At 35.2% G+C, this 26,866-nt stretch overlaps 1 protein-coding gene across 1 annotated transcript; it reads right to left on the bottom strand.

Moving 5' to 3' along the window:
• On the bottom strand, positions 1-25,880 carry LOC126964844 (protein spaetzle). The gene is made up of 6 exons (XM_050808164.1): positions 25,681-25,880; positions 7,765-7,888; positions 7,079-7,227; positions 5,066-5,179; positions 2,557-2,657; positions 1-220 (listed from the first exon to the last, which is right to left on the bottom strand). Exons 1-6 carry the CDS (start codon positions 25,711-25,713, stop codon positions 46-48), a joined length of 696 nt encoding a protein of 231 aa, XP_050664121.1. The 5' UTR covers positions 25,714-25,880; the 3' UTR covers positions 1-45.
• Between the last annotated feature and the right edge of the window lie 986 nt (positions 25,881-26,866).

Below are 26,866 nucleotides of genomic sequence, written 5' to 3'. Positions count from 1 at the left end.
TATAAATTAAACTTATTTATTTTGGTATCAACTAAGTCATATTTCTCAGACGACCTTTGCAACGCAGGAACAACAACTTGGCACTTGAAAGGGTCGTTCTATCACCTGATTTTTCTCATTGAGAGCCACCATTGTCCTTAGCACATATTTCTGAATACACGAAGCCTGGTAGCCTTTTTGGAAGTAGGCTATCGGAGAACATGCAGAGTTTTCACCTCCTCTGTAAATTAAGAAAATTCGAGATTTATTGATGAACACTTGAAGTACAAAATAATATATTTGTGTAAAATAAGTTTAGTGTAGAACTTAAACTTGTGGTTCTGCTGTATTTTTTTGCGGATGACATTTCACTCATATTCAAAGTGAAAAGAAGCCAAGTTTTATATGACGAAGTAAACAATGCTCTATCTGACATCGTGCACTGGTTTAGCACCACATATTGTGAAATAGTCATAAAACTAAATATATTAAATTTGTCGCACCAAATGTCAATTTCAATGTAAATGCAAATGTTTTATTAAACAGAGAGGTGGTAAAACCGGTGATATCTGCTATATTTCTTTGCATTTCACTTTATGACTGTTGCGTCTCAATATATTCTTGATAATGTTCTATATGTTCATAAGCACATTGAGGAATTTGCTATAAACTGCCACAATCATAATGTTAACACGAGGGATAAACATAAACTTGTTATGCCTACTACTCGGTTAAGTCGTGTTAGTAAGTCTTTTATTGGGATGTATATGCTTTTACAACTTGGTCCCAGAAAATGTACAAAACAAATGTGTTACGAAATTTAAAAGAATTATTAAAAACGTTTGCGTGGTAAACGTATACCGTATAACATAAATTATTTTCTTACTGAGACTAAAGACTGAGAACGGAGCGAACATCCTGAGGCTATTTAATTATAAATGTTTAATGCACGATATTACAATGTAACCTATAATTTTATGAATAAAAACCCGCTGAGTTTCTAACGTCCGTTCTTCTCAAGTCTGAGGCATACTATTTCGAATAGGTGGTAGTTTTTGACGTTCAATAAATGATTTTAAATCTTATTTTGAATATTTGAATTTCAATTATGTTAAAATATGTTTGCCTGCGATTTTTGGCATTACGTATCTATTTAATAATGCGATATTTCTTTATACATAAGAGGGGGCAAACGGACAAGAGGCTTACGTGGTAGGGAGTGGTGAGGAAACCGCCCATGGACACCGCAACACCAGGGGTGAAGAGATGGGTTGCCTTTATTTGGGAGTATGCTCTTAGCTAGGAAAGTCGTATCGTTTCGGGAAAACTGCAGCCAGTAATTGATTCCACAAAGTGGCTGTACGAGGTAAGAAATTTCTCGCAAAGCGCGCGGTCGTGTTTGTTGCGGTAGGCGAAACGTAATTCTGAAATAGTTTGTCCGTCTAATTATTAATAAAACATTGAAAATGCCATTTGTATACAATATTCAAGAGTCACTCTTTAAATAATACAATTTGGTAAAATGGTTTATTGGAAAAAAAATTGTCAATAAATAATAAAATCATTAGCAGGGCACGAACGGACATCAGGTTTTATAATTCGTTATAATCGATTCAGATGGATTTCACACGCAACATACAAGCATATATTTTTATATTACTATTCGTATCAAGTCGTTAATGGATATGGGTTCATTTACCAGGCACCACTATCGCTCCTTATCAAAGAATGACTCGGCATGAAAGGTTATTATGGATCAAATGGTTTGATACATAATAATCTTCCAACGGCCAACCATTCCATACAAATATTTTTTTATGAAAATAAGGGATGAGACTAGCAGGACGTTCAGCTGCTGGTAACTGATACACACTGCCAGTTACAATGCAGTGCCGCTCAGGATTCTTGATAAACCCAAAAATTCTGAGCGGCACTACAATTGCGCTCGTCACCTTGAGACATAAGTTGTTAAGTCTAATTTGCCCAGTAATTTCACTAGCTACGTCGCCCTTCAGACCGAAACACATTAATGTTTACACATTACTGCTTCACGGCAGAAATAATCACCGCATGGGTACCACACCCATAATCTAGCCGGCTTCCTGTGCAAAGGAGCCTCTCTTTAGTCCTTATTTATAACTTCTGCGCACTTATACACCAAATCTATCCGTACATTATCTGCTGTAGTAATTTATTAAAAAGCTCACTAAGCTGAAACTAGGATATCATTCCCACCATCTGGATGTGTGGGGTTCTTTTCAAGGGACTTTCTTCCACGTACAACAGAGCTGTGGAATGAGCTTCCTTGTGCGGTGTTTCCGGGACTGCGGACTTTCGCAACTGCGCTCGTCACCTTGAGACATAAGATGTTAAGTCTCATTTGCCCAGTAATTTAACTAGCTACGGCGCCCTTCAAACCGAAACACAGTAATGTTTACACATTACTGCTTGACGGCAGAAATAGGCGCCATTCTGGTACCCATAATCTAGCGCGCATCCTGTGCAAAGGAGCCACTGGTTAAATCAGCAATCAGCCCTAAATGGGAGAGTAACAGGAATATTAGCTGAATGTATTACCGGCATATTTCGACGCGAAATGTCTGTCGCGGTCTTTTTTCTTCGTTCACTATAATAAACCAGTCCTTGTTGACATCTTGAGCAACCTTCGGCACAAATAGCTGGAACATATAAATATTGACACTTTAAAATAATGTTAATAAGAAATATTCTTTAGCCGCGTTGGGCACTTTTTGGTAGGGGAAAAAGTATGGTTTCGCGTCACCGACATGCTCATGACTGGCGCACGCGATAAATAAATATAAAAATATAATATATTATAGATAAGATACTTTGTGGATGGGTGAAATCTCGAGTTTGCGTCACCAAAATGCTTATAGCAGTATATCTGTATTCTGTAGTTGTTGTGCAATATTAGAGCTGTATAATGCATAATAAGAATTCTTTTTGATGTCATATCTAATATACTAGATACTTCGAAAACGTACTGGCGCTCTGAGAGAGAAGAAGCGGCGCAAGAAACTCTCCCAGAATTCTTTTTCTTGCGCTCTTTTCAATAAAAATATACAATATTGTACAGTCATTTCTATCGCTCTAAAACAATCATAATCTATTCCCAGGCTGTCCGATCACTTAGATATTCAGCTGTGGAGTAGTAGGATTTTTGACAGGGACATATTTTAATAAAACATTTAAATTTATTTATAGATAATGCCTGAACAGTGGCTGGGACTTTATTATAAAAGTGTTTACTTTTACCCTTAAAGCTATTATGTATCTTATGAAGCCTACTAAAATGAGTTCCAAGCAATCCCTTATTTCTAGTGTTATTATAATGAAAATCACTATTAAGAGCAAAAAGGTGACGATTTTTGTGAACTTATATTAAATTTTCATAAATGTGCTGACAATGGACAGTCATAATATTTATTTCTTAAAATTTTTCTTTATATACTGTGCATTGTTGAAATTGTGTTTTTGTTTGATTATTATTTGAATTGATTAATTGTAGGATCATTGTTCAGTATAATAGTGACTACAAAATTGATGTTGATAATTTTAATTCAAATATTATGACATTTCAAATTTTAATACGAAAAGTATTCACTTCTATAGGCAGTCTCTTTTTTTCATCTTATTTATAAAATACAACTTTTCTGTGACTCTATGAAGAGTTTACTATTGCAAAGACGTTAAATTTCAAATAAAACTATAGCAACCTAGTTAAAAGGTTGTAGAATTATTCCTTGTGGGGTAATCCTGTCATAGTCCAACTTAAAAATAAACTACTATTATGACCAATATTGTTACTCACACGCTCTCAAATATTTGTTATGGGTAAAGGGTGGCTAAGTAAAGGGTGGCTAAGTAAAGGGTGGCTAAGTATCAGACCGTACATTATTAGTATTTCAGATCTATGACAACACTTAAGGCTGTGATCTATAGACCGTACTTAGACTCTGCTCAGACTTTACTTACCTAAAACTAAGCTAAGTGTAAGGTCGTGTAGGTAAAGCATAATCTTAGAATTCGTTATTTACAGCCACTTGACAACTGAAATTATGCTGAACTGAAGCTAAGCCAGTCCAATGCAATAGTCAATTATACGTTTTATCACACATGGTCATGGTCATTAAAATCAAAAACCAATCGTATTACTTTTAATATTACGTTTGAAAACAATAAACAATAATAAAACATATCAGAATATACACATGACAGTTAAATGTTCCATTGTAATTGGTAAATATACCTCCTTATTACCTATACTTATCTTACCTTATCTAAGCAATTATTAACAATAATTATCTTATATTCCTACATATTACAAATACCTACTGTTTTAATAATCGCTCAAATAGAGCTATGGCATTATATCAAATATTAATCTCCGATAGATCGTAAGCATGCATACTTATATCTATCATGCTCTACTTTATGTATAAGCATAGTACTACTGAAAAACATGCACTGAACAAGCACGTAAGCATACCCTTATTAGGCATTTGATTAAAAAAAATGGGTAAAAAGTTTACCCTTTGGATACGGCACCCTAATAAGCGACTATAATTATATTTCAATATGATATTCTTGATTTATTCACATTGCCCTTGTTTTGCTTACTATTGCTCAAGTCCCTCAATAACCGGATCCGACAGTCATCCCGCAAGGAATTAGCTCTTAAAACATTCTATTAGACTACATTTAATGCTCGACTGACGGTCAGCGCTGACGTCGGTCAAGCGTAGCTATAAAAATGAAAACATATGAACACTGATGAATCGCTACGCGCGTAAAGCTACGTTGCATTGACGAGAATCGTCGGTCGAGCTCGTCGGCTTGCGTACGTCGGTGCGCTGATGCGCTATGGCGATAAAATACTGCAATGATTGTACACGCGCAATCAAGTTTGCTGTCAACTTAGCACTAAACTCAAAATGGTTAGCGCGTACTGGCACAGGCTACGCTGGACCGACGTCAACGCTGACCGTCGGTCGAGCTCTAAATGCAACCTTAGGTACCTGCTTAGACTTGTATGAATACAATCAATACGATATATTGACATTACCTTTTCAGATGATGGGCATAGTTCTATAGCTTCATCTCCAGGGCTAATTCTCTCAGCAATCTGTGGAGCTTCCAATACATCATGATTGAATTTGGTTTTGTTCTCTCTGTCAAGCTGTAAATTATATAATACACCTTGTTATAGCTGTGAATGAACGAGCGTACAAGTGACCTAATGAATAGAATAGTGACAATAACATAACATATTGCAACGACACTTGGTAAATGTTATACTTGGTAAGCTACATCAGTTCGTAAAGAGGCTTTGACACGTGGAGAAGAACTGAAAAGAAACTCCCAGTGCATCTTTTAAAATTTAGATTATATTAACAAAATTGCTTAGCGCGCTTAATATAAAAATTGGGTGGCCAGCGAAGAAACAGAAAATTACCATGTAGGTAAGTATTAGGTATTATATTCCATATAATCTGCTATACTATAGTAAGCCTTCTTTGTCAAAGAAGCTTTATTTTTTGAATTTGTGCTCAGAGGGTCGCGCTAAGGCCCGTCGCTTCTTTATTTTTAATGTCATCTATAGATTTTTGAATAAGTTGTATTTATTATAGTTTCGTTAATATTATTACAGTCGTCAATAACAATCATAATAGAAGCTGTACGATATGATTTTAAATTATTACAGTTAAAAAACGGATATTCAATAAAAGCCTAGTATAATATTTGAATAGCAATTCTAATAGTTAGCTAGTGTTAAGAGCTCCTTACACGGCACGTACAGTTTAATTTTTCTTCTTCAATTGAATGAATTCAAATCACAAATTTTCTTGAATTCAATAATATCTTCTAACATACATTTATTCATATATATCTATTGTGAGGGAGGAAGGGCAAATAATTACCACCATCCACACTCTTTTGGAACACTCGAGAGAGAGAAATACCATAAGTTTTTTCCTGAGATTACGTAATTCATCCGCTACTATTAAGATGTTATTGTGTCTAAAGAATCGCTGCCAAGATATTTAATATAGGGTACATAGGATTATTTTGTTTTACATTGATGCAAAAGCAAAAAAACATGCATAACGCAATATTGTGAAATCAGCCTTGCCTTGTCGAAGTTATAAACATCAAGTACCAAATTACACGTAAGTTTACCTTATATTATACTTTCACGCGCTATTAATTTGCAAGGTTAATATTTATGATGCCATTCAGAAATTCGGCTTCTCAAAAATCCTATGAGGCTTATAGTGGATAGGGTGATGAGGAAATCACCACAGAAACGTCTTCTTAATATAGTTCATCAACTATTTGTTGTACAAGAAGCAGTACTGAATGGAGTCTAAAACGTGAATTCACTACATGGATATGCCCACATGTAAGTCTGGCCATGCCCGCCGGGTCTCGCTACTATAGGTCTGTGCAATGTTTGCTAGTGTAGCACCAATGCAATCAGTATGGCAGTAATATCTGTTGCATCTCCGCGCCAATTTTTCTGTGGGGGGTACAGACATGTCATTAAGTGTTTGGTCATCGCGGGCTGTCTGATAAGTGACAGCAACCAGTGCAGATGCCCTATTTGATTTTATCTATCGAACTGTAACTGTAACTTTTAATGAAAATAAAGCAATCTCGGCAAATTCCTCGCGGAATACAAAAGATATCAATGTGTTTGTAAAATACAAAGCAAAGATGACGAGTCTGTGGAGTGTATGAAGTCGACAGCTTGTATTACAGCTGGAAGAGATCCACTGCTGGACAAAGGCCTCCCCCAAAGATTTTCACGACGATCGGTTCTGCGCTGCCTTCATTCAACGCATTCCGGCGATCTTGACCAGTTCGTCAGTCCATCTTGTGGAGGGCCAACCAACACTACGTCTTCCTGTACGTGGTCGCCATTCGAGGACTTTACTGCCCCAAATTCCTCCCTTAACGTGAGGTTATTACGACAAAGCAACATAGAAAAGAGAGCTTATCCACAGGGCTATGAACGGACACTTCTAAAATCATTGTCACTCCTGGCCCTGCAAGAATGTCATTATTATTTACTCACCCTATGTAGAACTTCAGTCACGACATCTACAGGGTAGTCGGGCAAATCCTCACAGATACCAACTCTCTTGCATTCGTCAGGTATCTGCAGTGCCAGATCATTACCTGACCTTGCCGACAGGTCTGGGAACACTATACTTGAGTCCATCACTGTAATAATCAATAATATGTCAAATTTCATTTTAATTAATTTTATAGCAATTCACCCTTTCATCCATGATATAATCTTATACAATGAATATTCCTAATCTTATAGATCGATTGGATAAAATTTTCTATTTAAAGGCAGATTTATGTTTTGGTTTTTAAGCTTTTAGGTACTTTCAAAAGAGATGACTCTAGAACTCGGTAATTACATGTAATTTCGAACAATCAAAACCTTTTAATTCTATGTTGTTTCCTTATTAAAGTTATCATAAGATAGGATCAGTATAGGTACAAATATATTAAGGGTATAAAAATCTTAAACTAAAACTAAAAAAAAATGAAACTCAAGCACTGGTAGCTATTTCAGCCAACGCGAACGAAACAGTCTAGCTATCCAAGGCAGTAATGCTGCCAGAATTCTTTGTACCCTCCTCTAGTTATAAGTATTGTTAAAAAAACTTATTTACAAAAATAGTAATTTTTTCTTTTATTAACGCTAAAACACAGAAAATCTTTTCAATTTAGCGCTGTTGTACACACCTCTTCTATTGGTAAAAGGCTTCACGAATCTGTTCAAGATTTTGTATGACCCGTTGTTCTCATGATGTGTTGATCTTTCATTTCTCCACTCAGAGTCAGCATAACTTCTCGTATGGTGTACTATCTGTAATTTAAAATTGACAAGTAAAAAATTATGACTAATTTTTTCCTCTTATACTAGAAACATTTTAAATCTATAGTTCGGTGTTAAAAATACTAGATTTAAGACCAATATTTATTAAATTTTATAGAAATAACTCCGGCTTAAGCTCTCCCAATCAACTCATATGTGTAACTATAATTAAATATTTCAATTAGATCATAACACTGATATTTTTTAAAATTTTAACATTTATAAAATACAGGTGTCCCCATTAAAAATATTAAATATAATAGGTTAGTAAATAAGTAAGTAGTAAGTCGTTAATTCACTATTTTTATATTTCTTAATTGTTATAGTATTCGTGTTTTAGTTCAGTAACGTTGTGCATACCTTTAGGCGCCGTAGCTAGTGACATTACTGGGCAAATGAGACTTCACATCTAATGTCTCAAGGTGACGAGCGTAATTATAGTGCCGCTCAGAATTATTGGGTTAGCATATCAATTACCATCAAGCTGAACGTCCTGCTCGTCTCGTCCCTTATTGTCATAAGGATGTATATTGACGAGACATTCGGACGGGATATAAAAAAGAGTTCCCCAAAAAACATTAACGTTAATTTTACATCATAACAGATGTCATCGAAAACTAACGTCAGATGTCTCAATACCTGTGTTCATATGTCTTTGTTTGTGTCTTCAGAACATTCTTTCGAAGAGACAAGAAATATCTGCGCGGGCGAAGGATTTGCATTAATTTTAGTCCGTATCAATGTAATAAATGTTCGCACCTACCGGGATGCGAACCCAGGACCTTCTAGTTTATTATTTAGGCAGGGTCACTAACCGGTGGGCTATATAGGGGTCGTCAAAGAGCTTAGAATTAATAATAAAGTTTATTTTGCTCATATCCGTGTGAAGTATATTTGCATATCATCAAGCATACATTGTCCATATTTATTCACTCACAAGTAAAACTATGCATAATCTAGCTACTACTTATTATAAATAATAGTTTCCTCGCAATTCTATAAATATCTATGACTTCATATAGTTCAGTATAGAGTTATGATTGTTTAGAGTTAAATCCATACAAGTAACTATGTTTTATTGTGAAGATTAAACTTTGCACCCTTTTGAAAATGAAAGGCTATATTTACAGCATTTTAGCAGTAGTAGATAGATAGAGATAATAAAGTTAGACAAAATTTAATTTTCAATATAAAAGAAGTATTTTTATTAAATCGCTAAAAAAGTAGGCTTTTCGATGTGTGTTTATCATCCGGATTGGTATTATTTTCCGCACTAGTGAGTTTTATTTAGTTAAATTGGCGTTTTAAACCTTTTCCTCAACAACTGTTCAAACTGTTAATATTATTTTATTCAAAGATTAAACTGTTTTTCATTGAATGCCTTTCGTTGTTTCATTTTTTCACAAATGTAATAAGTCTTCATTTCCAATTAACCAGTGGGAGGCTCCTTTGCATAGGATGGCGGCTAGATTATGGGTACTACAACGGCGCGTATTTCTGCCGTGAAGCAGCAATGTGTAAACATTACTGTGTTTCGGTCTGAAGGGCGCCATAGCTAGTGAAACTACATGAAAATAACGACTAATGCCCGCTACATACGTAACGATATATTATCGTGGCGATTTATCTGTGCCGATTAGCGCAGATCCATCCATCGTGTGTATGACAAGTCGTTACAGATCTAATGTTCATGGCTACAGTTGCATTATAAATATATTAGACAAATCGTTGTTGATTGCGTGTGAACAGTTTTATCGTCATGTGTGGGTATGTTCGTCAGTTCGTGGAGAGGCCCCCTTGCGTGCACACACCTACCCTAAGAAAATCCGAATACAACAGCTGTTAATGATAATAATACAATTCTAAACCAAAGGGTAAAAAACTGTGCCTACACAAGTCATAATAGACTGTAAAAACTATTAATGATTCATAAACAGGCTAATTTCAATCAATTTATTTTCAATTATTTTAATTTGATAATTTTTGATGAAAGCGAAGCAAGTTTTAAAAGTAAGTAGATAGTTATAACAATTAATCATTGAACGTGGAAATGGTGCCAGTATTCTTGGTACAATTCCACGTAACTATAGTTATAGTTAGTTACAAATTAAAATTTGTAACCAAAATTTATGATCTCTCTCGGGTCTGTCTGAGCGCTCTTAGCAACTGACACAACCATTTGAGTGACGTATGGATTGTAAATCTTGGTATGTCTTGTTCAACTCTCAGGATGTGGCTCCATCTATAGGATCTACTTTACAGTTTATTACCTGCTCAACCCCAATATTTGCATATTAGGATATTGACTTGAGATGTCGCTATTACAAATCTAAACAACTTGTTATTTTAAGGTGACACCCTCACTTCTGATATAATTATACAATTTAATTATTAAATTAATACCCGAAGTGGGGGTTATGTTTAGATTTTAATGTACACAATCATAGTATTGTTAATAAAGTTATTAGATTTGTTTTATCAATATATTAGTTTACAGAAAAAAAAACAATTAATAGTCTCTAATTGTAACGAGTCAAATAGATACAAATTTAATGAATTGAAAAACAATGTGACTGAAAATCGATTAACGTCTTATCACTAATCGAGCATTATCGAGGTTTTCTTTGAATATATTTAAATTCTATGTTCAAAAGAAAACTTTCCACACGTAAATAATTTGGTTGTAAATAATAATTAGATACTGTCGTAAAGTAAAATTGTCTACGTCTTCGTTGTTTGAATTTATTTCAAGGTTGTTGTGTGATTAAAATATTTCGACAAAGAAATGAAACATCGCAGCTCACGGACGAGTAAAAAAAGAAGGGCTCCCCGCCGTGATATAAGCTAGTGAAGCACCTTTATGCTAGTGTGTGTGCGGTTACGGGGTATACCAGTTACACAATTTTTTCTCCCTTAAATAATCATATATCCACAAATACTTATATAGTATTCTTTTTACACTTTTTCACAACGCACGACGGCATTTTTAAAATATTTTATTGAGACGCAAACTGATCCGTGACAGACGATGGCAAATCTCATTATGGCGGCTGATCGGCTTGTATTAGTGTAAGTGTGTGCGTGGGGCTGTGTGACATGGAGTCATTCTTTTTTACTCGTCCGTAAAATCAGCTGTGAAATCTGGATTTCATTAATTTTTTCTAATTATTTAAATACACTAAGGCTGGGTTGCACCAACAAACATTACCAATAAAAAACATGTTTAAATTGCGGTTAAGCCAAAAATAAGTTGCACTATTTGATGTGTTGACCTTTCAATATTGGCTGGTTAACGCTATTGTTAATGTTAAATAGCGAAATCGCTACCTGTTAAATATTTCAAATAAATTTTCGATATTGACTTGATATTTCACTTTTTAACTAGCGTCTTTTTTTATGGAATAGGAGGACAAACGAGCGTACGGGTCACCTGTTGTTAAGTGATCACCGCCGCCCACAAATTCTTGCAACACCAGAGGAATCACAGGAGCGTTGCTGGCCTTTAAGAAAGGGGTACGCGCTTTTTTTGAAGGTTCCAATGTCGTATCGTCCCGGAAACACCGCACAAGGAAGTTCATTCCACAGCTTTGTAGTACGTGGAAGAAAGCTCCTTGAAAATCGCACTGGGGAAAATCGCCACACATCCAGATGGTGGGGATGATATCCTAACTTGTGGCGTGTCATGCGAAGGTAGAATTCGGCGGCAGGAATCAGGTTAAACAGCTCTTCGGAACACTCCCCGTGATAAATGCGGTAGAAGACACACAATGAAGCGACATCTCTACGCAACGCCAAGTGATCCAGCCGTTCACAGAGCACTGGGTCCCCGACAATTCGAGCTGCTCTACATTGCACTTGGTCAAATGGATCGAGCTGATACTGGAGTGCGCCAGACCAGAGATGGCAGCAATACTCCATGTGTGGCCGGACCTACGCTTTGTAGAGCGCTGGAATGTGGGCCGGCTTGAAGTAATGCCGTGCTCTATTAATGACGCCCAGTTTCTTTGAAGCCAATTTGACTTTGCCCTCCAGATGGCCACGAAATTGGCAATCACTCGAGAGTTCGAGACCCAGTATTCCGATACTAGGCGAGGCTTTAAGGGAAGTGCTGTCAAAGAGCGGTGATACGACAAATGGGGTTTTTTTAGTGGTAAACGCGGAAAATCGCGTCTGCCAATTTTTGCGAGGGATACGGGCGAGGTGTCCTGGACGCGTTCAACATTAACAAATCTACATTCTATTGAACTGTAATATAATACGACTAAATTATATGATAAATGTGATATCTATATGCACGGAAGCAGCAACTCTCATGGTTTGGTAGCATTGTGTATGTATGTGCATACATACATTATAATTATTAAGTAAACTAAGTCAATTGTAGGTAGTCACCGGTGGTAGGTAATGTTATAGTTTTGGTTTGAACTACAGGTCGATAAAACTGAACGATTCGGCATTTTTGTCGCTTTTCGTCAGGTGTTGCACGTTCTGCGTCTGCATGATGACTGAACGTTCATGTAACATCATTTTGTTAGTAGAGGTCATTTGGTTCAAGAGGAGAGTATTTAAGGAACAAATTAAGTTTCAAAACAAAATTAATGAACGATGCGGTATCGAACCCGCAACCTGTGAGTTGAAAAAGACATGCAAGATTTATCAACGATACGTCACTCGAACTGGCTCAGTGGAAAGAGCGCTCGCACGGAGCGCGAGAGGTCGCGGGTTAAAATCGTTACGAAGCGATAAGCAATTATTATTCGTTAAAAGTAAGGAATAAAAGATGGGATGGGAAGGCTCTAAGATATAGACACATACACCATCGCGTACTTTTTTGTAGAACTTTTTAAGGTGTACAAATCTCTAGTACATTCATTATTTTGATTTATCTCATATGGTTCAGCCAACGTTTACAATGTAAGCGCAAAAAAAATGTATTCATTGACGACATCACATTAGAAACCTCTAAAATTATCAGTGTTTCTTTTCTATATTATGCAAGTATAACCCTTCCAGCAGGAAGCGACTTTGTTTTAACTATGTAGTGATATAATTTAGTTATATTATTTTATCAAATTGAATCTTACCGCCTTAACTTTTTATTTAAAAGGTGGTGCTTCTCGTGTAGTTCTTGTAGTATTGCATTTGGTCAAGATCTCACAATGGCATCTATGAGAAAACCATAAAATCTTAAATTTTCTATAAGAATAAGCGCGACAAATTTACGAATAACTCAATATCCCGCCAACCGATTTGGATTATTCTTTATTTATTGTCAATTATATACTTCAAAGATATTTTGATGAGAATTTGGTAAGGTTCTGATTATGGGATCTATGACAAAGTAACGGGTGCGATCTGTGGCAGGATCTCTAAATGTTTGTAATAAAATTGCAATGCGCTTACGTGCATCGCACACATCCCTCGTTTTTTTTGTATGCGCAAGAATCTAGCTCCGCTGAGCCGTTTCAACCAGAGCTGTGCTGACCGAGGCGAGGTAAATGAAGCGATAGTATTAGTTCATTACAAATACATCCCTCGCTCGCATCCTCACACATCTCTGGTGGAAAAAAGCCTTACATTCGCATGCGGTGACGTGACATTTACTGTTTTATCCATAGACTTAGAATATACTACCGTATAGACGACTTGACAGTCCGGTACTGCGCGACCAATTTGGATATGTCAATGTTAGATAGTGGTCTAATCTAATTTTAAAAATAGCGCTAATTTAGCCAAACGTGGCTGACTTATTACAACTTATCAATCGGTTACAAAAACAATAGATTCGCTTAAATTCTCTAGCTTTTTTCTTTATGAAAATAAGGGATGAGACGAGCAGGCTTCAGCTGATGGTAATCAAAGTCAAAGGAAAAAAAAGCCTTTATTCACTGCAAAACTTTATAAGTTATTTAGTGCAAGTCAGGATGAAGTACAAAAGTTATAATAGCATTCAAATGAGTATAACAATATTCATTAACAAAATTTAGAACATTAATTCCAACTATCTTTATCATTCAAATAATTATAATAGGCCTTTGATGTTAATTTATTTTTTACGATACATTTAAATTTTTTAATAGGTAATATTTTAATATCATTTGGAAGTTTATTATAAAATATAACACAATCCACTTTAAAAGATTTAGCAATATTACGGAGCCTAGTAGATGGAATTGATACGCCCTGCCCATACCTTCTTGATTCTTGAAAAAAACCGAAAAACTCTGAGTGGCACTACAACTGCCCTCGTCACCTTGAGACATAAGATGTTAAGTCTCATTTGCCCAGTAACTTCACTAGCTACTAGCTCTATGTTCGTTAGAGATGATCTACTCTCTTGAAAGCTTTATTCGTCTATACGTATATTGTAAATCTATAACCCCTCCTGAATTTTTACGTGTTTATCAATGTGTCTAGACATTTTTTTATTTCACACTAAATCAATGAACGGTATGTAAGTATTTACTTTGTCACTTTACGCCTTATGTACTTATACTCAGAGAGGACAAGGCCTAGGATGACGTTAAAATAAATTGGCTTTGTTAGTTCACGAGATACCGAAGATTTATTGTTTTGATATCATTATAAATTATAACTTTACTTTATTTTTATAATTACAAATAACATTACATACTTTCAGAGATTTTGATCGACGCTGAGAAAATGCAAGACTTACAGCTCTCCTGTTTGTCTTGGAAAGCAAAGTGAAGTCACCGATGGCAATGCAACAAGTGACAAGTGTGAAGTGGCAGTAGGACACAAATCTGGAAGCATGTCTCGTGGGGCAAAACGGTTCTGGAATGGAGTCCTTTGTGTGGAAAGAGACCTGACTGCAGACCACAGATGTGATGAAAAAATGACGCTTAGAATAGTGCAGGGTTGAACTGAAGCAGGTTAGGGAATTTGAAAGTAAATAGGGCAATCTGCAAGAGGTTTAGGTAACACCAAACTGGTGAAGAATGGCTGTGAAAGACAGCATTTTATTACCGCGGTGGTCGGTTTTATTTTTTTTTATTTTAAATTTAATAAGTACACTTTTAACTTATTGATATATCTTGCCAAACTTTAACAGTTTTTTGGCAAGTTAATGCGCTTAAAAAATATTTAATTATATGTACATACTTAACTACTACTTACTTTAAACTAAACTATTATCACTTAAAACTAAACGTTAGAATTATTACTATTAGAAAAAAGAAAAGATGTTTTTACGCTATTCTAAGTTAGCTAATAACTTGTTGAGTAACATTGAACAACAGTTAGTGAGAGTTATTCAATGCTATTCAACAGCTCATTTTCATTTTAAATTTAACTGCATTTTTTTAAGTTTGGGAACACTCCTCACCCACGCAATCTCGTTGTATGTTACTGGCACCACATATTCATTTAATGTTTTGCTTTTAATGGTTGCACTTTTGGGTGATGGAATAGGTTGAACCGTTGACTCTCACCTCGGAACCTCCGGTTCAATCTTGCTCGCCACCTATTAATGTGTCTTCGGTTTAATATTAATTAAGGTATTAATGTTTTTCTAATTCATATGTACGTGTATTCGACGTTTTGTAAGGTCGGCAACGCTCCTGTGACTCCTCTAGTGTTAGATGATAGTATGATGTCTTTGCGGTGATCATCCATCAGGTGACCTGAATGATCATCCTTAAAAAAACATTATTCAGGAACTATTCTTGATCAATTTGTTATTTTTTAAACTGATAACCCTCACTTCTGCGATTATCAATGTGTCTAGACATTTTGTATTCTTGAAATGTTTATATTACTTTAACTAGTCGAGCGATAAGTTATCTTACAAATATAATTGTATTTATTGTTTAAGACGCATTGTAATCTTAGTTAAACTTATACGTAGGTATTTATTTATTGAAGTCTCGGCAAGAAATAAATTAATAATTCTATTGATGCACGCCTTCTTTTTTATGGCAATAAGGAACGAGACGAGCAAGACCTTCAGTTGATGTTGATTGATACGCCCTGCCCATAACAATGCAGTGCTGCTCAGGATTCTTGGAAAACCAAAACTTTCTGAGCGGCACTATAATAAAATGTTGAGTATCATTTGCCTAGTAATTTCACAGCTACGATGCCCTGCAGACTGAAACACAATAATGCTTAAACATTATTGTTTCACAAAGGGTTGAGCAAATGAGAAGAAGTAGCAAGAAACTATTAACATTTTTTTAAATTAGCGTATAGCGTAATTAGCGTATTGCTAAGAGGTTTTATACAATCTAAGACAGTCTCTTTATACTAAAACATCAGATTCACTACATTCTCACAGTAATGAAGCTTTGTAGAATAGAATAGAAATGTACTTATTAACCATAGGGTAAAAAACATTTTTTTTTTATTTATACATAATCCACAGCTCTTAAAAATATTTAATTAATACATATAAATGTGATCTGACAGCCAAAAGGGATTAACATTTTAAAGGCCTTAATTTTAACAATCGACACAGTAAAACACCATGAATGTATTCGGATATTTGCTAGTTAGTATACAATTATATATACATGTGCGCATGTGTGTGGGTGTATGTGTGTGTGTGTCTGTGTGTGTATTCGTTTTAATGTGATAAAAACACAGGCCTTAAACTATGAAAAGATACCTAACTAACATGAAATGAACTATCTTAATAAAATCATAAAATTATGTTTCAACTAATATTCTTAATATCTCATTTTTGAATTTGAGTTTATTGAGGTGGAAAATATCAACCGAACTAAACTTATTATTATAGGTTTTATGTAATCGAGTTATTATAGAATGTTGTGCGTAATTTGAGGACACCAGAGGAATAGGAAATAAGCATGTGTGCCTTGAGCGTCTTTTTGGAGTACAAAAATTTAAAGTTTTAGTGGTAAGTTCCTGACAGTCTACATAACCGTGACAAAGCCCATGTAAAAGAGATAATTCAAGAAGGATACGTCTGTTTTCAAGACTAATGAGTTGATGGTGCTTACAAGATTCTTCATAACCTTTATTATAACTGTGAGTCCTAAAGTTAAGGTGATTTACGTATTTTCTTTGAATGCTTTCTAATTTCTTAATATAGACAGAATATTGCGGGTTCCATATAACACTACAATATTCAAGAATGCTTCTAATATATGAGTTATACAAAACCTTGATGCAATCCAAGTCAGAAAAGGGGCTACTTACGCGCAAGATGAAGCCTAAACTTTTATAAGACTTACATACAATTGTATCTATTTGTTCTCCAAATATTAGCTTTTCATCCAGAAGTACTCCTAAATCTTTGACTACTTGTTTTTATCAATTTGGTGATGATTAATTTGGTAACTAAATTCTGTTGGAAACTTACTTCTCGTGAAAGAGACATAGATGCATTTTTCATGGTTGACATCTATGCGGTTACAATTATAATAGCAAGTAAGTCTATCTAAATCGGCTTGCAGTTTGGAACAGTCCAAATTATCTTTGATTGAGATCATGGGGAGAAGAACTGATAAGAAACTCCCAGGCATACCAATCGCGAGAGTAAGACGTGAGAGAATCTGGCCTGTTTTCATCAGTTGTCTGACAGCAAAAGGCAATATCTAGACGTATAAATTATCTAAGGCTTAATATCTACACTTATAATAAATATGTAAGCGGCTAGTCTTGAGTCAAGTTCAGTGATTCAGAAATCACTAATGTGTCATCAGTCTCCCGCGCAATTTGTTATCGGAAGAACGTCTGTTATTTGATATTGGTTTCATTTTTCATACACACACATAGTCACGTCTTGTTTCCGACGGCGTAGGCAGACACAACAGAATGCCATATGCTTATATCCTCACAAACCTCACGCGCTTCCTCTACATTCATTACTCTTTTCATACATGCTCGCCGGATACGGATGTATTGGACATTTTGTTTTTTCAAAACGTCTCCAATTTGGTCGACTAATGTTCTACGAGATCTCTCGCGACCGACTTGCCCACACACACTTGGCTTATATATTTGATTTATCATTCTTTCTTCACTCATTCGCTCCACGTGTCCAAACCATTTCAGCATTACTTTCTCAATCATTGTCACTACATATTCTTTCAGACCACAGCGCGCTCGTATTACCGCATTCAGAATTCTATCAATGAGTCACCACACCTCACCCCACACATACTTCGCAGTGATCGTTTCATTTTTAACCAGAGGAGGTTCTCAATTCGATTGGTATTTTTTTTATATATGTACACTGATTACTTTGGGATTTATGATCCGATTTTCGTGATTCTTCTTCAGTTTGATGCGGAATGTTTGCCATTTGGTTTCCTTTTATTTTCTATTTTATCTTAGATTTATTTTTTTATTTTTATTTTAGTTTCTATTTTATCGACATTTTTTATGAATATTTTTGTTTACGTGGATGATGTAATTATAGATAGTGTTCCACTTTTTTAGGAGCTTTTAATTTAGGTTGAGTATATATTATTATTAACTCGTGTCCCAATAAGTGGGTCTTAGGCTACCTGCCATTCATAGCTATCAAACGTGCTGCACGATATTTCAGTGTCTCACAAGAATATGAAATAAATATATCTATATTTTTTAAGGCACGAGCAACCTTTTGTAGGCATACCCATACTAAAAAAAATACTATTTAATATATGACAGTAAAAAGCAACAAAATATTATAGTTTATAACTTCGTTTAAAAAGTTTGTATGTGCTACCTATTGATAGGCTTCAAGTCGGTGCCTAGCTAAATGTAATGGCAGGTACCTACACTCGCCACGCGTGACTTTGAGGGGGATAGCTTTGTCTAGAACTAATCAACCTAAGCGGGCAGGCACCGACTTAAGCCCTATCAATAGGTAGCACACACAATTAATAGTATTTTATAAATATTAAGCTATAAATATCCTATTACGGATAAATAGTAAGGGGTTTGCATAAGATGTGTATTAAATTAAATCTTTATTATGTTATTTTATACTTTTCAGTTTTTGAAGTTGGTTTTTTAAACGAAGTTTTTTTTTCACGTTCATATTTATTTGACGATTTGAAGGGCGGTCGTATGATTCCTCTGGTGTAACAAAAGAGTACAAGGCTGCAAGTGTCCCTTATACACATGGTCCTACACAGTTACAGCACCTCTTCCATAAAAAAAACACAAAGCGCATTAATAAATGTCATGCGAAATAATGGTCTCTTTTTAACTTTCTTTATATTAGCTTCACCTGCATACAGTATATATGTTTGTTTGTAACCGACTCTATTGGGCGCGATCTTGACCTACTTTTAACGGCCAGATTTCGTTCAAATTCCGTATTTTTATCGAGGACCGATGGCAATACATTAATATGTTAAAATTATATAATTTTCATCTATTGTCTATAAGCGAGGAATTGATGTTAATTTTAAATTTATTTTTTATTTTTTAGTTCGATTTTCTGTAAAAGCGTGTTTTTAAGTTTTTTAACCACTATTTATTTCAACTGGCCTATTGACATTTCAAATACTAAATAATTACTGTAATACAATAATAATATGCAGACTATTTTTCATAACTCTTAGGTCAAGAGATTAGTGATATTATTTTTGCTACGTATATTAATATTTATGTAAATGTATATATAATCATTTTCATAAGTTTTTGTGCATGCAAATTAACGGACGCTGTCATTTGTTTATATCAAAGTAGTGTAAGCAGGAAATGGACTGAATAACTAGAATATAATATATATTATACTCTTTTTCATTAGCTTATTTTTAGAAACTCTTAATAATTATTTGTTACCGAAGGCTCCTTCTTCGAAGATATACACAATTAAAAGTATATTGGGTACTATAGGGTACAAGACAACGATATATTTAATACAATATATAACAATGCAAACAAACACCCATTTTCATTAAATAAATATTTGCACCTACCGAGATCTGAACCAGTGGGATCCTCCTTTGCACAGGATGCCGGCTAGATTTTAGGTACCACAACGGCGCCTATTTCTGCCGTGAACCAGTAATGTATAAAAATAACATACTGTATTTCAGTCTGAAGTAGCTAGTGAAATTACTGGGCAAATGAGACTTTACATCCGATGTCTCAAGGTGACGAGCGCAATTGTAGTGCCGCTTAGAATATTTCGGTTTTTCAAGAATCCTGAGCGGCACTGCATTGTATTGCACAGGGCGTATAAATTACCATTAGCTGAACGTCCTACTCGTCTTGTCCCTTATTTTCATAAAAAAAAGAACCCCAGACCTCTAGCTCAGTAGGCAGGGTCTACAGGTCAACGTTTTATGAAATTATTTATGAAATAGATTACAAAGTAACTATGAGCATATTTAAAGTCCTAATTTACTACACTTGAGCATGTCGAATAATACATATAGCATTTTAGGCCAGGGTCGATAATTTTTGAAACCAAAAAAAATTACAGTAGGATAAAACCCATTGGTAAGGGACGAGAATATAACAAAAATAAAGGGAAAAATAAATTACGGGCGATCCGAGAAATATATATATATATATATATATAGTGGGAGGCTCCTTTGCACAGGATGCCGGCTAGATTATGGGTACCACAACGGCGCCTATTTCTGCCGTGAAGCAGTAATGTGTAAGCATTACTGTGATTTGGTCTGAAGGGCACCGTAGCCAGTTAAATTACTGGGCAAATGAGACTTACGTGTCGCTCAGAATTTTTGGGGGAATCCTGAGCGGCACTACATTGTAATGGGCAAGGCGTATCAATTACCATTAGCTGGACGTCCTGTCGTCTCGTCCCTTATTTTCATAAATATATATATTTCCGTGACAAGCTACGTCTTATACTCGCCATTTGTATGTTACTGTGTGTAAGGCTGAGATCTATAAACCCTACTAACGGCCGTTCCCAATATTCAGTCTATCTCTAACTTGAGATAAAAATACCTTATAATTACTATAATCAATAATTAATAAAATCACCTTATATTGGGACGCGTGAATTGAAATTTCCATACAAACTTCTATCGCTGGTAAGCTATACGTCGTCCCATTGACAGACAGCGTGTACGGATAAGGTGAGTTACCGTCAATAAGTTTATTGGGACAGAAAAGTCAACGATAGTTATGATTTTTATCTCAAGTAAGAGATAGACTAAATATTAGGAACGGCGGTTAATCTGTCCTAGTCGCGGTTTGACTCAAGTCTACAGGGCGCTTTTACATCCTAAGTTCTTCCAGTAGCGTGTCTGGCATTTGATCAAATCACTAGATTTGTTTAGAGAAATGATAAAATCTTGTTGTTAATTTAACATCCTCCCTAATAATATGATCAAATCACTGTTTTTATTTCTCTTCGACATATACACAATACACACACACAATAATTAAAACCTGTGTAGTTATTACTTTAAGTCTTTATTATAATTATTATATTTTAATATTATGTTTAGTAAAGTTTTAGTAATCAACTTGATGTCACAAACCGCTTGTATATTTTTATTTTCTGTTAATTCTACTATTATCCCAACGAGACAGCGACGCCTACTGTAGGAGTCAGCATAAAATGTAACTGTGTACATGTAAAGTGGAAAATAAATAGACTTAAGTGACCTTCCCAAACCCCAGTGAGTCCATGTCGCAAAGTACGCTAACCATATGTCTCTTTACAACGGCACTAACCGCTCAAGCCTAGCAACTAATATAACAGACCTTTACCAGAGGCTATCGACGAACAAGGTTCAGAAAATTGCGAAATAAAATCAATCCTAAAAAGAGGACAGCGGTAATCTTCGGTATCACGAACAAAATCAATGCTATTATCTATCAGGTTGAAATCTATAAAGCAGACTGTCCGATGACAGTGTGTTAGCTTAAGGTCAGCATAATCCACTTTAACACTAGTGCTATATTTATGTAGGTTTTTAACGAGGTAGGCACTGCCTAATTGCCTATATGGTATGCATGCCCCAGTTCTATGACAGGGCGTCAAACCATCTGAAATGAAGACATGTAGTAGTCAACCCGGATGACCATATTACCATTGCGCATGTAACACCCACTCTAACTCCGACACAAAACAAACAAAACTGTTCTCGATGGCGTGGGTGCGGCCGTGTACGCGAAACCCCCGTCTCTCGCCGCTCGTCACTTAGACGATGGCCAGCGGCTTGCAAATTAGAATAAATATCCGGAACGACCGAGCCATTCTCGGATTTTTAAGAATGTACAAAACTTGAACAAAAAAAAACTAATAGAACAACTGGATTCGAAACGGGGTCTTCTGCTTTCCGGATCACCCAATGAGATCATCTGAGCTATTATCGTCTTGTATATAGTGGTCAAAATTTACTGTTTCTCATTAAAACACGGATAAAACTATATTTTTTAAAATTGAAACCTAGCTAGATCAATTTATCGCCCCCGAAATCCTCCGTATACTAAATTTTATGAAAGTCGTTGGAGCCGTTTCCGAGATTCAGATTATATATACAAGAATTGTTCGTTTAAAGATATAAGATTTCAGATCTCACACCTTTATTTATACAACACACAACGAATGAAGACATCACGCATAATTATGTTGAGAACGAATCTTGTTTTAATTTAAATATCGACTCTCTTAAACAGACGTTTAACGTTAAACAAAGATCGCGTGCCCGGACACAAGCACACCTGATTTTTACTTGTTTTCATTATCTTAGTTATTTATTCATAACGTTGATCTTACACTAAATAAAAAAAGTGGGTGTGTACTTATGTTTGCACGCAAGAAGTTATACTTCTTTGGCCTCACGAAGCAAAAATTCTTAAAATGATTTATTCCTCGTGCTATGACAATATATAAATAAATATAGGCTACCTAATATTTATTCTCGTTACTTTTACTTTTAAAGCCTTTTTAATATAAATTAAAATCAGACGCTAAATTCAGACTTATAACTTGTGGTGTCAGGTCGACTATAGTTAAAAAACACTGTATTTGTTGGATGCAATTACTAATTGTGACAGTAATCACGACCATCGTGTTCACGAAGCATCCTTACACAAACAATGAGTTCAAGGTCTAAAGGTTGTCGCATCAAACATACGATAATTTCTACTTATACAATTTATTCCTTATTTCTTTTTATGACATACTTGCCCCCTTATTCATAATGGTCCGCTAACTTTAAACAGACGCTTAGGAGTGTTTTTTCTCATTCTGACTTAGGTCAATAGAAGAAGACAGAGTGAGAATAAACAATGCTTTAAGTGAGCAGACTATTATGAATAAGGGGGTTGATATTTAAAACCCTTTTAACTTTGAACGCGATTCATATATTTGATGCAGCACCTTACAAAGTAATTTCTTTTGTTTATTACAGCCATTGTAAAATACTCTATTGGATGAAAAGAGTGGCCGTTAAGTTTCTTGTATGTTCTTCTCACGAGCACTACTTTTTCCGAAAATATGATGATTCAGTAATTTAAAAGAAATATTTAAAGTGTTGATTCAAAAGCGCTTTTTTAAGCATAATTGTATAAAGTTTAAATAACTTTGTTTTTGAATATAAGTTTATTCAGTTTTTTCAATTCAAATTCAAATATTTTTATCCAAAATAGGATTCAAAATCCTCAATGTGCTTATGATCATATAGAACATTATCAAGAATATATTGAGAAGCAACAGTCAATATGTTTATTTCTTTAAATTTTTCTCTTAATGTTTCTTTAGGACCTAGGTTATAAATAGCGTGAATTTGCTCTTCTGCAGCATAAAGATGTTAAACCTTTTTTGGGGCATGCAGAGGTACAAACTCCTACAACTCTTCATGATGGTAAAAGTTCCCGGAAGAAGAGGCGTAGGTCGCAGAAAAAAGTCTTGGCTGCGCATCATCCGAGAGTGGACTAGCATCGCGAGCGCGGCAAAACTATTTCGCCTCGCGAAGGACAAAAAATTTAAACTACAAAGCTGACCGCCAACCTTCGCTAGTCGGACAGGCACGCGAAGAAGAAGAAGAACTGTTTTCATCTTTCTAATTATTCTGTGTGTATTTGCTTGCATTGATTATCATAAAGGGATACGGAATAACTGGTAAGTAAGTAACAGTGTGTCTGAAGACGAAGTTTTTCAACCAGTGTGTGCCAGTGATGACTTACGGTACGAAGACGTGGTTGCTAGCTATGGGCCTTATGAGGAAGCTCATGTGCGCTCAAAGGGCAATAGAGAGATCTATGCTCGGAGTTGCCATGGGAGATCTGGGAGATACTGAAGTAGCAGTGGGCAGGGCACAAAGTTCGACGGACAGATTGCAGTTGGGGCAGTAAAATCCTCGAATAGCGACCACGTACCGGAAGACGCAGTGTTGGTAGACGATCTGGTCAAGATCGCCGGAATACGTTCTATGAGGGTAGCGCAGGACCGATCGTCGTGGAAATCTTTGGTGGAGGCCTTTGTCTATCAGTGGACGTTTTCCGGCTGATGATGATGATGAAGCAACAGGGTAGAAGGCAGGGCTAGGCCGCTAGGCAAGTACCTACTACAGCAATTGATTCGACTACCATACTTTAAATCTACTACTACCATGATATAAGTACTAGCTGGTGAACGGTGCGCTTCGCGTCGCCTAAACAAATGCTTAAGATACATTATTTTACTAATTTTATTACAAATAAACTTGGTATAAAGTTATAACTGAGAATACACCAAGAATATGCATAGTGTTTTCAAATAGACACTGCTTATGATTGGTTTATTCGGACTTATAACATTTCCCGCGTTTATTTGCAAGGCTACCTGTCATTCGGAAAATATGTCGTTATATTGACAGTGTTGTCAACGATATAGTCTTAACATATTGCATACTCTTGGTTTATTCTCAGGTAAAACTTTATACCAAGTTTATTTGTAAGGCCGTAAATATTTTTTGTTACTTACGAAATTTTTAGAAGTTCAATCATTGAAATAATAATTATTTCGTTTTTCCATGTTCATTATAAGAACAATAATAATGTCAGAGCAGAACTGTCAAAATGTGCTTCAAAAAATTACTTCCTAGGATTACAAGAATAAAAATATATTTAGGTTCACGATTTGAAATAAAAGCTATCCTATCACTCAAATTGTATTATGTACGGTGTGCAAAATTTGATTAAAATCAGTTCAGTAGTTTAGGAGTTCATCGCGGACAAACAACATGACATGAAAATTATATATATTCAGATAAACACTTTATTTTAACGATTCATACATCACCTTAAAAATATCATAAACTCAATATATTATTGGACTAGATTAGTTCTTTTGTAGCTAAAAGCGTCCAAGCGAAAAACGTCGCGGGCAGAAGGCTAGTTGTTTTTAATTGTTAAGTAATTTAAGGTTTCAACTTAAGTATATGAGCCTTTCAAGTCTTACAACTTAAAATAAAAACCCAACCGGCTTTACATTTCTTGGCGGGGACACTACTGTCTATAATTTGTTACAAAATATTTCATCAATTCTTATTATCTAAACAAAATACCTCTTGCATAAAAATTCACATTTGTGTGCTATTTCTAAGATAACTTGTTCTAAACTAACTTTAAATTTTTCTATATAAAGATATGTAAACTTGAAATCAACTACGTAAACATAAACTACGTATGTTATAAACCAGAAATTATACCGAATAATATCAAAATAAATTTCAAAATACTAAACATTCAATTTGTGTAAACTATAATTAAATCATAACATAAAAACAATTAATTTTAATGCGAATCGCACTAATATGCACAACAAATAAATCTGACATTTTAATGGCTATCCTTGAGTTAAAATAAAATAAGTAATACGATATACTTACCAATGCAATCCAAATATAATAAAAGCAGGCCATAACTATACATATATCAAATCATGATCACAGAACATATCACAATGCAGATGCCATATCCATTATAAGTAACACTACAATATTCGTGTGTTCATGTAGAGTTCATAGTATATTACACACATTCACTTGTCTCCGCTGTCGTTTGCCAACTGGTTTGATATGACCGGTGATTGTATGCTATTAACAACAACCAATTTACTCTGACCTCTACGACACATATAATGACGTTTTATTTATATCTTTTGTTCCGCATCACTTAGCTAATGACTTGAGACTCTGTCTGTATGGCTCTTGCTTAATTGGTGTATATAATCATAATTATGTTGCTTTTTTATAAACTGGTAGTGGAATTGGAATATAAGAAACAAAAAGTAAATTTATAAGCAGAAAATCATAAAGCCCTGCTATGTGATTTCATCCAAAACATAACCAAACAAATGTGCTCACGAATACCTCCATTTAATAAGCAGAATCATCGAAATTGTGAGATAAGGTAGTCATTAGTGCCTACAATTTTCTTAATTTAGCTTATAATTATTAAAATAATAATATATTAACTAATTAATGAGTGAACAAAAATGTGATGGTCTGTCGATTTCCCTTAAACATAAGGTTTTATCTATCACAATAACTATACCTAGTATTCGAATTCCAATTTTTTTTTATGGAATAGGAGGACAAATGAGCGTACGGGTCATCTGGTGTTAAGTGATCACCGCCGCCCACATTCTCTTGCAACGCCAGAGGAATCACAAGAGCGTTGCCGGCCTTAAAGGAAGGTGTACGCGCTTTTTTTGAAGGTACCTATGTCGTATCGTCCCGGAAACACCGCACAAGGAAGCTCATTCCACAGCTTTGTAGTACGTGGAACAAAGCTCCTTCAAAACCGCACTGTGGAGGACCGCCACACATCCAGATGGTGGGTATGATATCTTAACTTGTGGCGTGACGTGCGAAGGTGGAATATTTATAATTTTTTTACAAATCCGTGTGTGTCTTCTACCGCATTTATCACGTAGGAGTATTGCTAAGACCTGTTTCAGCTAAACTAGCTACTCCTTTTAAGATGTGTAAGTAAGTTATACCCCTGTTACTATACATTATTATTCTGTGACACAACCCAGACATCAGCGATAGGACACCACAACGCCTATGA

This window comes from Leptidea sinapis, chromosome 6 (genome assembly GCF_905404315.1).
Source record: "Leptidea sinapis chromosome 6, ilLepSina1.1, whole genome shotgun sequence".
NCBI lineage: Eukaryota > Metazoa > Arthropoda > Insecta > Lepidoptera > Pieridae > Leptidea > Leptidea sinapis.
Note: the sequence above shows the minus strand (reverse complement) of the source record. Positions and strands in the feature narration are given on the sequence as shown.